The sequence below is a fragment of the Eschrichtius robustus genome, chromosome 1 (genome assembly GCF_028021215.1).
Source record: "Eschrichtius robustus isolate mEscRob2 chromosome 1, mEscRob2.pri, whole genome shotgun sequence".
Lineage (NCBI taxonomy): Eukaryota > Metazoa > Chordata > Mammalia > Artiodactyla > Eschrichtiidae > Eschrichtius > Eschrichtius robustus.
In genome coordinates, this window is record NC_090824.1 from 166550559 (window position 1) to 166563698 (window position 13140).

Sequence of the window (13140 nt, forward strand, 5' to 3'; positions counted from 1 at the left end):
TTAGAGCCAACCGAAGGACACTGAAAATGCTCCTTGCCCTGGCTGCACCCCAGACCATTCACTCAGAATTTCTGGGCTAGGGCCAGTAATCAGTAATTGCTAAAGTTCTCCAGTTGGATCCAGTGCACAGCCAAGGGCAGGAACCACCGCCCTAACTCCTACTGCACGTGAAGGGCAAATGCCTGTCTCCTCGAAGAGGCTCAAGCCACATTGGCTTGAAGCCGCATCTATTTAAAACGCATTTACATAACCCGTGACTTACTTTCCGCCTCTGGGTATGCAGTCGTCCCTCGGTATCCGCGGGGATTGGTTCCAGGGCCCCCGAGGATACCAAAATCCTAGGATGCTCAAATTCCTTAATGTGGCCTCCGAATCTGCGGGTTCCGCAGCCGCAGATTCAACCAACCGCAGATCGTAAACATAATACTACACATTCAGCGGTAGGTTGAACCCACGGATGCGAAACCGCAGATACGGAGGGCCGAAGGTATTTAAAAGCGAACCAGCCTTAGCCCTCACCTTTACTTCCTGGGCTGGGCATCTCTTCATCCCATTACAACACCTTACACATCATAGGTGCTCCGTACTCGACAAAGAATGAGTAGATGGACAAACACATGGAAGGATATATATGTATTTTGTCTGATGATGTGAATGCCACAACTAATGCACTGGTTTCAAAGATAAGGTAGAAATAAGGAGATTCTGCAACACGAAAATCATTAGAAAATAATGGAGGTCAAATAGAGGTCTTGAGCCCACCCCCGCAAGCCAGAAGGAGACACAAAAATACAAGGGGGAAAATGTTCAACTCTAAAGTAAGGCCACAGTCCACAGCTACCCATTTTTGATTTCTTAGTACATTGTACAGAGTCGGGGGAAAGAGAATGGTGCCAGAAATTCAGTAAAGTTCCGATAGCTTCATTACACAGACATAGCTTTAAAAAGTAACATTTTTAAAAAGCAACGAGTTTTTTACAGTCCTTATAGAAGCTGCTGCTGTAGGATGTAAATAAAGGAAGCTGAGTCTTCAGAATTTGGTCATCAACAAAGAAATATCATCTGTCACCTTCAAAGACCATTTCTGAGCTATGGCCCAAGGCAAGGTTTTTTGTTTGTTTTTCCCTGTGTCCTAGACCTCCACCGTTAATTCAATAATCTGAATACAGCCTTTGTTTTAATACAATGTTCAGAGAGTTCTGTGCCTTCTTTAAGAATAGCTTGAGGCATGACCAAGATAGATTTCCTGTAAAGCTACAGCTGACGAGTGCACGCATGCGCACCAGGTGCATTCCTGGCCCCCGGCTCCGCCACCGGCTCCAGGACTCGGGTGTCCTCCGCCGGCGGTTTAGGCATGTCCAACATGGTGGACGAGTCCTTTCGGGGATTCCCAGTCACCAACATCCAATGGTTCTTTGGCTTTTCAACTCTGTGTGAATCCAGATATGTGTGTGCAGCGACCTCTGCTTCCTTTCCAAAATAGGTACTGGGGCAAGAAAGAATTAACACTGGTTGGAAATGGAATTACAACCCTCAGTAAGCTGTTAAGTTCATCTCAAAGCACCTAATTCAACAGACTGCTATATAAAGCTCTTGGTGGGGGGTGGGGGGGGGGGTGGTCTCTAAAACACTATGTGTTTACCAACAAGACTCATCCTATTTGGGCAAGGACCAGGTAGATAGGATCCCATTATAGCTAAAGTCCTCTGTGGGGAAGGACCTGTATAATACAAGGGACTCTAATAGGAGTTTTCACACCATCTATGGTGGCGATATTTCGTCATCAAAGGACTTTTTCTGTGCGTGGCCATCCTCTTTAAATTGAACTTCTTTGCCTATATTCACAGCCCCTGCCCTCTGGCATGGCATTTTCTTGTACCCTGCTATACAATACCTTAAGAAAAGATGCCGGTGGGCCACCAGCCCCCGATTCGTGTGGCAGTGATTGATAAGAATTTTTGCATTTGCCTTTAAAGATAAAGAGAGTATGTTATTTGAATTATGAATTAAGGCCTCCAGTTTCCTAAAAGCAAAAATTTGGAAATATAGTATATATATATAGAGAGAGAGAGAGAGAGAGAGAGTGAGAGAGAGAGATGGAATAACCTAGAAGCCAAACCATAATAGATTAATAAATACATTATTATAGATACACATATGATGAAACACTATACAATCATTTAAAGTCATATTGGAGAAGATCTTTGACAAGTTGAAATATGGTCAGTGGTGTTAAGTGGAAAAAATAAGAATATTCCTGATGTCCTATTTTTTTAAAAAATTAAAACTAAATTAAAAAAACAACATATGCATGGAAAAAGAAATGATAACAGTGGCTTTCTCTAGAAGATGGAACAACTGGTAATCATCATATTATTTTTTTGTACTCTTCCGACTTTCCATAAGTGAACATATATTGTTTATAATCAGAAAACAGAAGACGTATTATTTCAAAATCCTGACTCGTGTAAGCTAAAAGCAGTGTGAGATGGGGAAAAGCAGTCCCTGACATCCGGGAACTGGCCTGGCAGCCAGGGCTCTGCCTTAGTGTTCCCCTGTGGCATATAATCAATTTCACACAGTGCCCACATCAGACAAGGCCACGCTGTGACCACGATGGGGCAAGACAAAAAGAAGACCACTTTGTGATCATGTCTGAACACAGCAAAGACATGAGCATTGCCCAAGCCACAAAATACCAAATGTCCTCCTCTCCTAGAGGATAGGAGTGACTCCTGCTTCCTTACTCATGACAGCTTTGGCAGTGCTCTGGCCTGCCCTCTATAGATAAGATGTACTGAGACAGCCCTGCTTCCTGACAGATTCCAATCCAGGGCAAAGCCCCACTTCCTGAGACCCTCACTAAAATCTCCCAACCACAGCCCCAATTCTATAACTTGTCCTTTCTTTCTAATTATTTTATTTTATTTTATTTTTAAAGCTTTTTATTTTATATTGGAGTATAGTTGATTAACAATGTGTTAGTTTCAGGTGTACAACGAACGTATTCAGTTATACATATACATGTATCTCTTCTTTTTCAAATTCTTTTCCCATTTAGGTTGTTATATAATATTGAGCAGAGTTCCCTGTGCTATACAGCAGGTCCTTGTTGGTTATCCATTTAAAAGATAGCAGAGTGTGCATGTCAATCCCAAACTCCCTAACTATCCCTTCCTCCCCCCCTTCCCCGCTGGTAAGCATAAGTTCGTTCTCTAAGTCTGTGAGTCTGTTTCTGTTTTGTAAATAAGTACATTTGTATCATTTCTTTTCAGATTCTACATATAAGCGATATCATATTTCTTCTTCTGTCTGACTTGCTTCACTCAGTATGACAGTCTCTAGGCCCGTCCATGTTGCTGCAAATGGCATCAATTCATTCTTTTCTATGGCTGAGTGCTATTCCACTGTATATATGTACCACATCTTCTTTATCCGCTCCTCTGTCAATGGACATTTAGGTTGCTTTCATGTCTTGGCTATTGTAAACAGTGCTGCTATGAACACGGGGGTGCGTGTATCCTTTCGGACCATGTATACCAGCCTCTTACTGAGACGCCCCACGGTTTTCCATGGCGCGCATTCTCCATCACTGCAACAAGTAATAAAGCCAGCTCGTTCAACCCCAGGTGCTCCTGATGGTCTCTGACTGGAGGGTATTGACATGTGGGCAGCAGCTGGGCAGGTATGAAATGTCCCATTCTGCAGATGTGTCTGAATGTGGCTCAGAGACCTGCCTCGGGCTGTGGACTGAGTTAGCAACAGAGAAACGAGCTCCTGGTGCCTGAACTCCCCAACCTCTCTGACCTAATGACAGCAACAATAGAACAACCACCGTTAAATTAACAACAGTGAATGCTTGGGAGTGCTGTCTGGGCCAGGCGCTTTTCTAATAAGCACTGTAAATGTACTAACCGCTTAGTCCTCACAAAACCTCGTAAGTTAGGCATCATCGTCTGTCCCCATTTTACAGACAATGAAGCTGAGATACTGACAGTTTAAATCATGGGAATGAGAGGCAATTCCAAGGAGAACAAAGCCTGGCAAAGACCAGTGGAAGAGAGGAAATCTGTCAAGCATGCATCGTTGTGGACCACGTGTATATTCTCCGTGCTGGGAGAAAGACCCTTGCAAACCTGGGTCCGCCTGCAGAGCTCGGGAGAGAAGCCTACTGCGTCAGGTGGATTCAGAGTGCCTGGTAACTGGGGGCCCCTTCCTGGATGGCCAACTCTTTAAGTCCTTCCTGGCTGTAAATCCAGTAACTCTCCCAATAACCTCCAACAACTCCTTAGTCTCTGTCTGCTGGATGTCTCACAAGCAAGTAGCATGCCCTCTAGTCCTCAAAACAGCTCTGTGCCCACCAGACCTGCCTTCCCATCCAGAACTCTGCTCCTGTCCGCAGGGCCCAGGCTCCTGAGAAAATGTCCAGCAATGTGCTCACCTACGCGTCTGCCCTGCCCTGTCCTGCACTTCCCCCAGATTACCCAGTCTCTTTAGAAATGAGGACTTAACAGAGGCCTGAAAGAAAGCAGTGTCATCACCCTTACAATCTCGGGGCAGTGGTTCTCAGCCTGATCTCAGGGGCAGAGCCTGGGCCTCGGTATCTTTATGAAGCTCTGTAGGTGATTCTGTGTGCCGCCAGAGTCGAGAAACACCAAGGCAGGATGCTGCCACGGGCAAAATGGTGCCTCCCAAACGTGAGTTAATGAAAAAGAGGGACTTCCTGGCGGTCCAGTGGTTAAGACTCCGCTCTTCCACTGCAGGGGGCACAGGTTCGATCCCTGGTCAGGGAGCTAAGATCCTGCATGCTGCACGGTGCAGCCAAAAAAACAATTTTTAAAATTTTTTTAATAAAAATAAATAAATAAATATTAAAAGAAAGAAATGAAAAAGAGAGAGAGCGTGAAAGTGTGTGAGGCATGTAAGGCATCGGAGCCCTGACGAGCCTCCATTTCACACACAGGAGTAAATCGCACCCGCTTCACAGCATCCGCGCACACGTCTGTCTTCCCCAGGCTGCGCTCACCAGGACGGGGAAGCCTTCATATTCCAGGCGTAGCTGGGGGTCAGGGAAGGCCGCCTGCCAGCAGTTCAGGTAGGAGTCCTCATCCGTCAGGTACACCTCCTGGAGCCAAGACCTCTTAGACGACTTCGTGAGGGTCCTGTGGTCACTTGATAAACATAACTGAAAACGACAGCAAGCAGATGGACTAGCTCACAGCTATCCGAGAGGCTGGGGAAGCAGGGAGCAGTCAACTGGCTGGACGGCCAGTGTGTTCAAAAGCAGTTTTCAAAAACCCTGTTCTTACGGATTGTACAAGAACATTCAACTTTCCTCTCCCTCAGAAAGGCCATCTCAGAGGCTGAGACCACCCGCCCTCACATCACCTGCAACTGTTTTCCCTTCCTTGGAATACCAAACCCAGCCTCCCTCTCCATCTCATGCACTCCTCCTCTTCTTTTTAATTAATTAATTTATTTTTTTAGCATCTTTATTGGAGTATAATTGCTTTACAAGAGTGTGTTAGTTTCTGCTTTATAACAAAGTGAATCAGCTATACATATACATATATCCCCATATCTCCTCCCTCTTGTGTCTCCCTCCCACCCTCCCTATCCCGCCCCTCTAGGTGGTCACAAAGCACCGAGCTGATCTCCCTGTGCTATGCGGCTGCTTCCCACTGCCTATCTATTTTACAATTGGTAGTGTATATATGTCCATGCCACTCTCTCACTTCGTCCCAGCTTACCCTTCCCCCTCCCCGTGTCCTCAAGTCCATTCTCTACGTCTGTGTCTTTATTCCTGTCCTGCCCCTACATTCTTCAGAACGCTTTTTTTTTTTAGATTCCATATATATGTGTTAGTATACGGTATTTGTTTTTCTCTCTCTGACTTACTTCACTCTGTATGACGGTCTCTAGGTCCATCCACCTCACTACAAATAACTCAATTTCGTTCCTTTTTATGGCTGAGTAATATTCCATTGTATATATGTGCCACATCTTCTTTATCCATTCATCTGTCGATGGACACTTAGGTTGCTTCCATGTCCTGGCTACTGTAAATAGTGCTGCAATGAACATTGTGGTACATGACTCTTTTTGAAATATGGTTTTCTCAGGGTATATGCCCAGTAGTGGGATTGCTGGGTCATATGGTAGTCTTATTTTTAGTTTTTTAAGGAACCTCCTTACTGTTCTCCATACTGGCTGTATCAATTTACATACCCACCAACAGTGCAAGAGGGTTCCCTTTTCTCCATACCCTCTCCAGCATTTATTGTTTGTAGACTTTTTGATGATGGCCATTCTGACCAGTGTGAGGTGATAACTCATTGTAGTTTTGATTTGCATTTCTCTAATGATTAGTGATGTTGAGCGTCTTTTCATGTGTTTGTTAGCAATCTGTATATCTTCTTTGGAGAAATGTCTATTTAGGTCTTCTGCCCATTTTTGGATTGGGTTGTTTGGTTTTTTTGATATTGAGCTGCACGAGCTGCTTGTGTATTTTGGAGATTAATCCTTTGTCCGTTGCTTCGTTTGCAAATATTTTCTCCCATTCCGACTCCTCCTCTTTTTCAGGGCATCAGGCCTGGAGCAATATTTTATTCATTATAAATAATGTTGCATGAAACTTATTGCATGAAGTGAAGTCCTCTTAAAACCAATACCAGCACAGCTGATATTCATACGTGAGCCTCCAAGGGGGCCTCGGCCCCTCTGGAATTGATGTCCACACTTGGAACTTCTGCCAGCTCTCTGGTTGCCTATAACTTCGCCAAGGAGCACGCCATCTTGCTGAAAGGTCCATAATGTTAGTTCCTCGTTAGCCGTTTACTGATTCGCCTTCGCCCTGCACCTGGAGGTCGTTTCGGCATATCTTGATCGGTTTTCATTAAACACCTTTTCTATACAAAGCTATGCCATGAAGTGTTCTGGGGAAGGCAGAAATGAGGTACTGCCCTCAAGAAGCTTTCCGACTAACAGGAGAGATGATTGAGTATAGAAACTGGAAGCGTCTGTAAGGTATGGCGTCCAGCAGGGATGCAAAGAGCTATAGGAGGGGAGAGATGGGAACACATGCTCTCCCGGGGGCTCAGGAAAGACTCCGAGGAGGAGGTGATGTGGTATCAGGGAGCCCGAGAGGATGAGTGTGGACAGGGAGGGCTTTAAATGCCACAGTGAACAGCAGCACTTAATGCAGAGGGCAATGGGGGCACCGCTACTGACTTTTCAGTGGAGGTGGAAGGTGAGCAAATCTGAGCTTTTAAAAGATCGACCTGACAGCACGCTGCGAGTATGAGATGAAGTCAGGATAGACTAAAGGGATGAAGCTATGGGGGCGTGGACTGAGGTACCGGCACTGGGAGTGCAAAGACGGGCCAAACTGCACCGTGAAGGAAGAGCCGTGGGACCTGACAATCGCTGGAGCTGGATGTGGGTGGGAAAGGAAGATGGGTCCAAGATGCACTGCGGCTCTGGCCTGGCTGATGGGGAGAATGACAATGCCATTCAGAGCAAATGGAAAATAATGTCTATCTCAAACCACAAACGTAGCTTTGTTCATATAAAGAACAACAATAAGGAAATCAGGAACAAAAATCAGGCCTCTGCAAGGCCACCATCACCAGATTTTTCATAAATACCCTGAAAGAGCTTGCTAATTCAAAGACAAGAAACAGAAATAAGAGGTATAAGAATTTGAGGAGAGATAAAATTGTCATAATTTGAAGATGAGATGACTGTCTACCTAGAAGTCCTAAGAGAATCAACTAGAATTCATAAGAGTAAGTGATTTCATCCAAGGTGAGTATAAAAATCAATGTCTATCTTCTATTTTTGCTGCAACTGTCAAAAGGACCTACCTTCAATAGCTTCCAAAATAGAAGATACCAAGGAATAACCTTGACGAGATCAGTGTCAGATCCATGTGAAGGAAAGCACAAAACTTTACTGAGAGATAGAAAAGAATAATTGAAGAAATAGAGAGACATCTCAGAAGAACAAATATTGTAAAGCTACTAAATATGTGAACTTACTTAATTTTAGAATGCCAATCAAAATACCAAGTGACTTTCCCCCCGACAGGGGCAGAGGGACTTAAAAAAATTATTATTGCATTTAACTGAAAGATTAATTCCTAACATAATTCAGACAAAGAAGTGTAATGATAAAGAACTAGTCCTACAAGTCATCAAAGTGACCTGGAATAAAAATAAACAACTCCAGTTCAAAGGATCCAAATAGAAAGCCATGTCTAATAATTTAATGCATGCAGCATGTGTCAGTGAAGAAAGGAATAATTATTCAAGAAATAACACAGATATGACTGACTAGTCATTTGGGGGAAATTTAGATGTTCACATCAAGGCCTTTATCAAAATAAATCCCAAGTGGAGGAAAGAATAAACTTAAGCAACAGTTCAAGTTTAGACATCTAAAAATTAATACAAGTTATTCTTTTTATCATATCTTTGGAGCAGACTTCAAAGGCTCTGAGCAATGGAAGGAATTACAGAGAAAAGCACTGATAGATTTTACTCAAAAATAGATGAGAACAACTACAATTTAAAAGCCAAGTTAACAAATGAGAGGAAATATTAACAACAAACAAACATGACACATTTTTATCATCTGTGGAAGAGCAGATATTTAAGCCCAAGTCAATAAACAGGCAAAGAGCAGACGACTTAGGGGAAAGAGAAGGAGAGCAGAGATGGAGGGGAGAGGTGGGAAAAGAAGGTAAATAAAAAGAAAGAGAGAAACAAAAAAAGAAAAGAAACAAAATAATGTCTGAATGTTGTAATGCTTGTAATTTTCCCTATATTTTAAGATTGTCCCTTTATAAAATAAGCTAAAATGTTAGTAGGGCTACTCTCTGGATGAGACAGTGATGATTTACTTCCTCTTTCAACAACTGGGTTATTTCCTCTAATTTTCACATTTAAGATCGGGCTGCAGCTTACCATCTACGGTGTGTTGGAATTTAATTGCCAGCATTGATTTCTTGGTAGTATGAAGATAATAATGATGCTGCTGGTAATGATGCCACATCATACAATAATGGAACCTCTGATTCAATGAAAAATGTTATATATACTACCAGCTCTGCCACTTAGTAGCCAAGTGACTTGGAGCGAAGTCACTCAACTTGCTGTGCCTCGGTTTCCCCATCAGCAAAACAGGGGTAAAACAGTCCCTACTTTAAAGACTTGTTGGGGGAATAAATGAGTTAACATAGGTGAAGCTCTTAAACACCTAGTAAGTAAATAGTCTCCATTTTATAGAAAGACTCAAAAAGGTTTAATAACTTACCCAAAGTCCCAACCCTTATGCATCTCAGCGGGAATTCAACTCCATATTTGTCTGGTTCTATTACACTGCCTAATTCCCAAGGTAGAGGTAAAGATCAAAGACTTATGCTCCCCGATTTATGCAAATGTGTTAGCATTGGTGACATTAAACAGCTGTCAGATTATTATTACATAATCTGATCATTTAACTTGCAAGTGGAGGTGGTATAAATTTTTGCTTTTTACCAGCTGCATTGCAAAGAGGTTTTTTTTTTCCCCCCCCCCCCTTATTCTGTAGCTTTTAAGGATGTATTTTTGTAATTCGTGAGGTTAGAAGGAAAGCATTGGCCCCAAACTGCCTTGGAAAAGCTGCAGGCTGACACCATAATGAGGCCAGAGATGGAGCCCATGCCCTTAGAGTTCTCTGTCCACTTCAGTAAGTAGCCATTAGCCTACATGGAAACAAAAATGACTGGTCCAAAGTAGACGTGCAGTGTTACGACTTACCACTCTGTCTGCAAATCCTCCTGCTATCCCGAGGCGAAAGTTCTGCCCGTATCTAAGGACCTGACCAATGACCTCTCCAGCTGCACTGTCAGTGGAGAATTAATAGAACGTAAATTCTCTGTATTAGGATCATTCTACAGCTCTATTTTTTGTGCATGCACTTTTGTTTATAATTTTCTCAGCAATGTCTATTCACGTACCATAACTGAAATAAGTCACTTACCAAAAGGTCTTTTCTTTTGGCCTTCAAGTCTTGCTGGCACCTTACTCACTGTCTTCCAACACACTCGGAACACACAGTGTTCCCACTTTGTGAGCCTAGGGTAGACTGAGCAAGTCATACTGTCCTACGCTAATGAATTGGTCCAAGTCCACTGACAGCTTTTTTTTAATTGAAGTACAATTGATATATAATCTTATATTTAGTTTTAAGTGTATACATCATGATTTGATATTTATACACGTTAGATGATCACAATAAATCTACTTACCATCTGTTGCCATTAAAAATTATTATGATATTACTGACTATATTCCCTATTCTATATATGACATCCCCATACACTGACAACTTTAGAGAGAAGCAAGGTAACAAATTTGTAGACATTTAATACACTCTTCCCTCTTAATCTTCCAGGAAACAGAAATTGTGATCAATCTTTAGCTGTTTTAACATAAATTATGTGTATTAAAAAAATCTAAAGACTTAAAGGACTAGTTATATCCCTGTCATATAAACTTGCTATCATAGTTTAGTAACAAACTGAAAGCAATGACTTTTAATTGTAATTATGTATCTATTCTCTAAGGATTTAAATGCTCATCTCCAAAAATTCAAGCACATTTTTAGTGGACAATTAATTTTAAAACAGCAAATCCCCATGTACTGCTACCTTGCATTTAACTATATATTTCTGACGTAGAAATAACAGAGTAGCATTAAAAACAATGAAAGCACTCAAATGAGCTCAAAGCATTATGAAATGTTATTAGGAAAACCCACTTTGCTTCTGGGCAGATTCTGAATTTAATTCCCTGGATCCAATACTTTTGAATTAAGCATTTTGAATTGAATTCAAATTATCCATTATCCTGATGTGAATTGAAATCAAATTACCCATTATCCTGATGTTTAAGGTAACAGGATTGTAAAGGCCCCTTGACAATCATTCTCAAGATAAGAAAGCAAGATGAGAATCACAGAGAATATTCACATAACCTTTGCCTCCAATCAGCACTGCTCTAATCCCAGGGCATCCTTAAACTGCAAGTGAAAACAGATATTTATGATGAAAATGAGCCTAAAATTAAAGTATCTTTACCACAAAACGGTAAAAGTGTTTCTGCCAACCGGGATCTTGGTTTGAGCTGCACTCAGGCCACAGGGCACCTCTAATTCGTCACTCAGATGGGCTTTAATTTCATCTGGAGTCATACACAAGCTCAGGTCCCCACCCAGAAACAGATCAGCTTCTGTCTCAGGGTGATCAGGATTCACAAGCATCACTTTGTCGCCATAGCGAATGTATCCGTCTTCAGATATGGAAAGCTGCATCTACAATTTAAATAGGAGTTTTTCAGATAAACCATGCGATTCCTTCACAGCCAGTGCCGAGGCCACTGCAGATGTACCCTATTTTAAGAAGGGATTGACTTGAATTTCCTGAAATCTTTCTTCTTCCTTTTCCTGCCACCAATCTGCTCCCAATTTGCCAAATCAATGCCCCTGATAATCCCAAACGAAGTAAAATAAAGCTGATGAAAAATTACATGGGTTGATTCCATTATTGATTTATTCAACATTCCTAGAAATTTTCTTGAGCACCAACTAAAGGGCATCTTACTCGTGCATGTATCAATCTATTCATTTCTTAATTTGGAAAATGCAGGTGAACATAATAGCAAAATTCTCATGTTTCTAAAATCTTAGGGAATTTTAAACATTGTGGTTATCTAAAGAGAAGAATTGGTATTTTCCAAATGACAACTCACTTATGGAATTTTTGCTTGCTTAACATATTCTCACATTTAATTTGATAGACTTTTGAAAACAACGCTTGAATTTAAAATTACCGGTCTCAAAAGATTCTCTTTCAGTCTTCTGTTTCTCTGTATGAGAAGTTGTCCCTTGTCCCTCTTTGCTAAGAAGTCTTTCATGAGCTCCTGGTTAAAGAGAAAAATGAATGAAACCCAAAGGGTCAACAATAGTCCTGAATAATAGAGATACTGAGAGCTTTTAGGTCCAAAGCACGACAAGTTGTAAAAGCAAACTTTGAGAAGGTAAAAAGAAATGTGAGCATAATGGGAATGGGGGACTTTTTTTAGCATTACTTTTTTAGCATTACTTTATTTTCTGTTTCATTGTGGAATGTTTAGAAAAATGAGAAAGACACAAAAGAGAAACATCACCTGTAATTACTCCAACCAGTGACGATGATGAGTAACATTTGGAGGTCATATATCCCCTCCTACTGAGGTCTCTGCTAGTTGTATGATGATGGACACCGAAAGTGTCTCCCCACCCAACTAGTTCCATTAAAGGATGGCCCAGGGTCTTGTTAAGACCGCCATAGGACAATTCAGGGCAATGAGTATAAGGTCAGTAAAAGGGATGCTACAGGGACACTCAGGAGGGGATGTGGGACAAGGTGGCGGATGGGGGCAGTATTTCTGCTTAGAGTCTACCTGCTCACCTGGACCGCAGCTTCGGAGACTGTAAGTCTCTGCGGAACAGAGGGAATTTAGTGGGGCTCTAGACTAAGGGAGAGACACAGGCAGGGGCCTTGAGAGTTTGGGAGGCCAAGAGACGCGGGTAAAGAGTAGAAGGGCGTGAGACCTGCGGGTCAGCCAGTGAGATTCTTAGGGCGTTCAGAGGGAGTTGGGATTTTAGGGACATTGGGTGTGTGCTGGGTGCGAAAGGAGGCTTGGGATGCTCAGTGCAGGGGCCCGAACTTAGGCCAGGGGTGGGAGTCCCCGGGCAGTGGGCGGGCCGTGCCCGGCCACTCCCTCCGTACCTCCTCCAGGTAGACGTCCTCGTTCCAGTTGCCCATCCGGACTCCTGGACCGTACAGGTTCTGAGCCATCGTCCCCTGCTCTCCCACGAACAAGCTTCCGGGGCACAGCGCCTGTGTTAGCCTCCCCGTCGCCATGACGACCCGGTCCCCTGCGATTGGCCAAGGTCCGGGACCCTGCTAGCCAATAAGTGACTACACACGAGTTGCGCTGGGCTCTGGTGCGGCCCCATCCCAGGGGCTGTCACCGCCCCCCTTCCGCCCCCCGCACCCTGCGCCTCACTTCCCCTCTTAGGTTTTTCTTGAGTTTAATTGCAAAGCAGGCAAGA

The 13140-nt window shown here is 42.9% G+C and overlaps 1 protein-coding gene across 1 annotated transcript; it reads right to left on the bottom strand.

Annotated features, from left to right (window-relative positions):
• Positions 1-712: 712 nt before the first annotated feature.
• On the bottom strand, positions 713-12889 carry CFAP161 (cilia and flagella associated protein 161). Its single transcript, XM_068538041.1, has 7 exons — positions 12815-12889; positions 11874-11963; positions 11123-11355; positions 9801-9885; positions 5027-5185; positions 1895-1968; positions 713-1486 (listed from the first exon to the last, which is right to left on the bottom strand). The coding sequence occupies exons 1-7, from the start codon at positions 12881-12883 to the stop codon at positions 1255-1257; spliced, it is 942 nt and encodes a 313-aa protein (XP_068394142.1). The 5' UTR covers positions 12884-12889; the 3' UTR covers positions 713-1254.
• Positions 12890-13140: the final 251 nt, after the last annotated feature.

Excerpts from the sequence above, each read along its gene's own strand:
- CFAP161 (XM_068538041.1), bottom strand. The coding sequence starts at position 12,883 with ATGGCTCAGAACCTGTACGGTCCAGGAGTCCGGATGGGCAACTGGAAC. Across the intron at positions 1,969-5,026 it reads ATGAAGGCTTCCCCGTCCTG|GCAAATGCAAAAATTCTTAT; the intron begins GTGAGCGCAGCC and ends TTATCTTTAAAG. Across the intron at positions 1,487-1,894 it reads CACCGGCATCTTTTCTTAAG|TACCTATTTTGGAAAGGAAG; the intron begins GTATTGTATAGC and ends TTCTTGCCCCAG.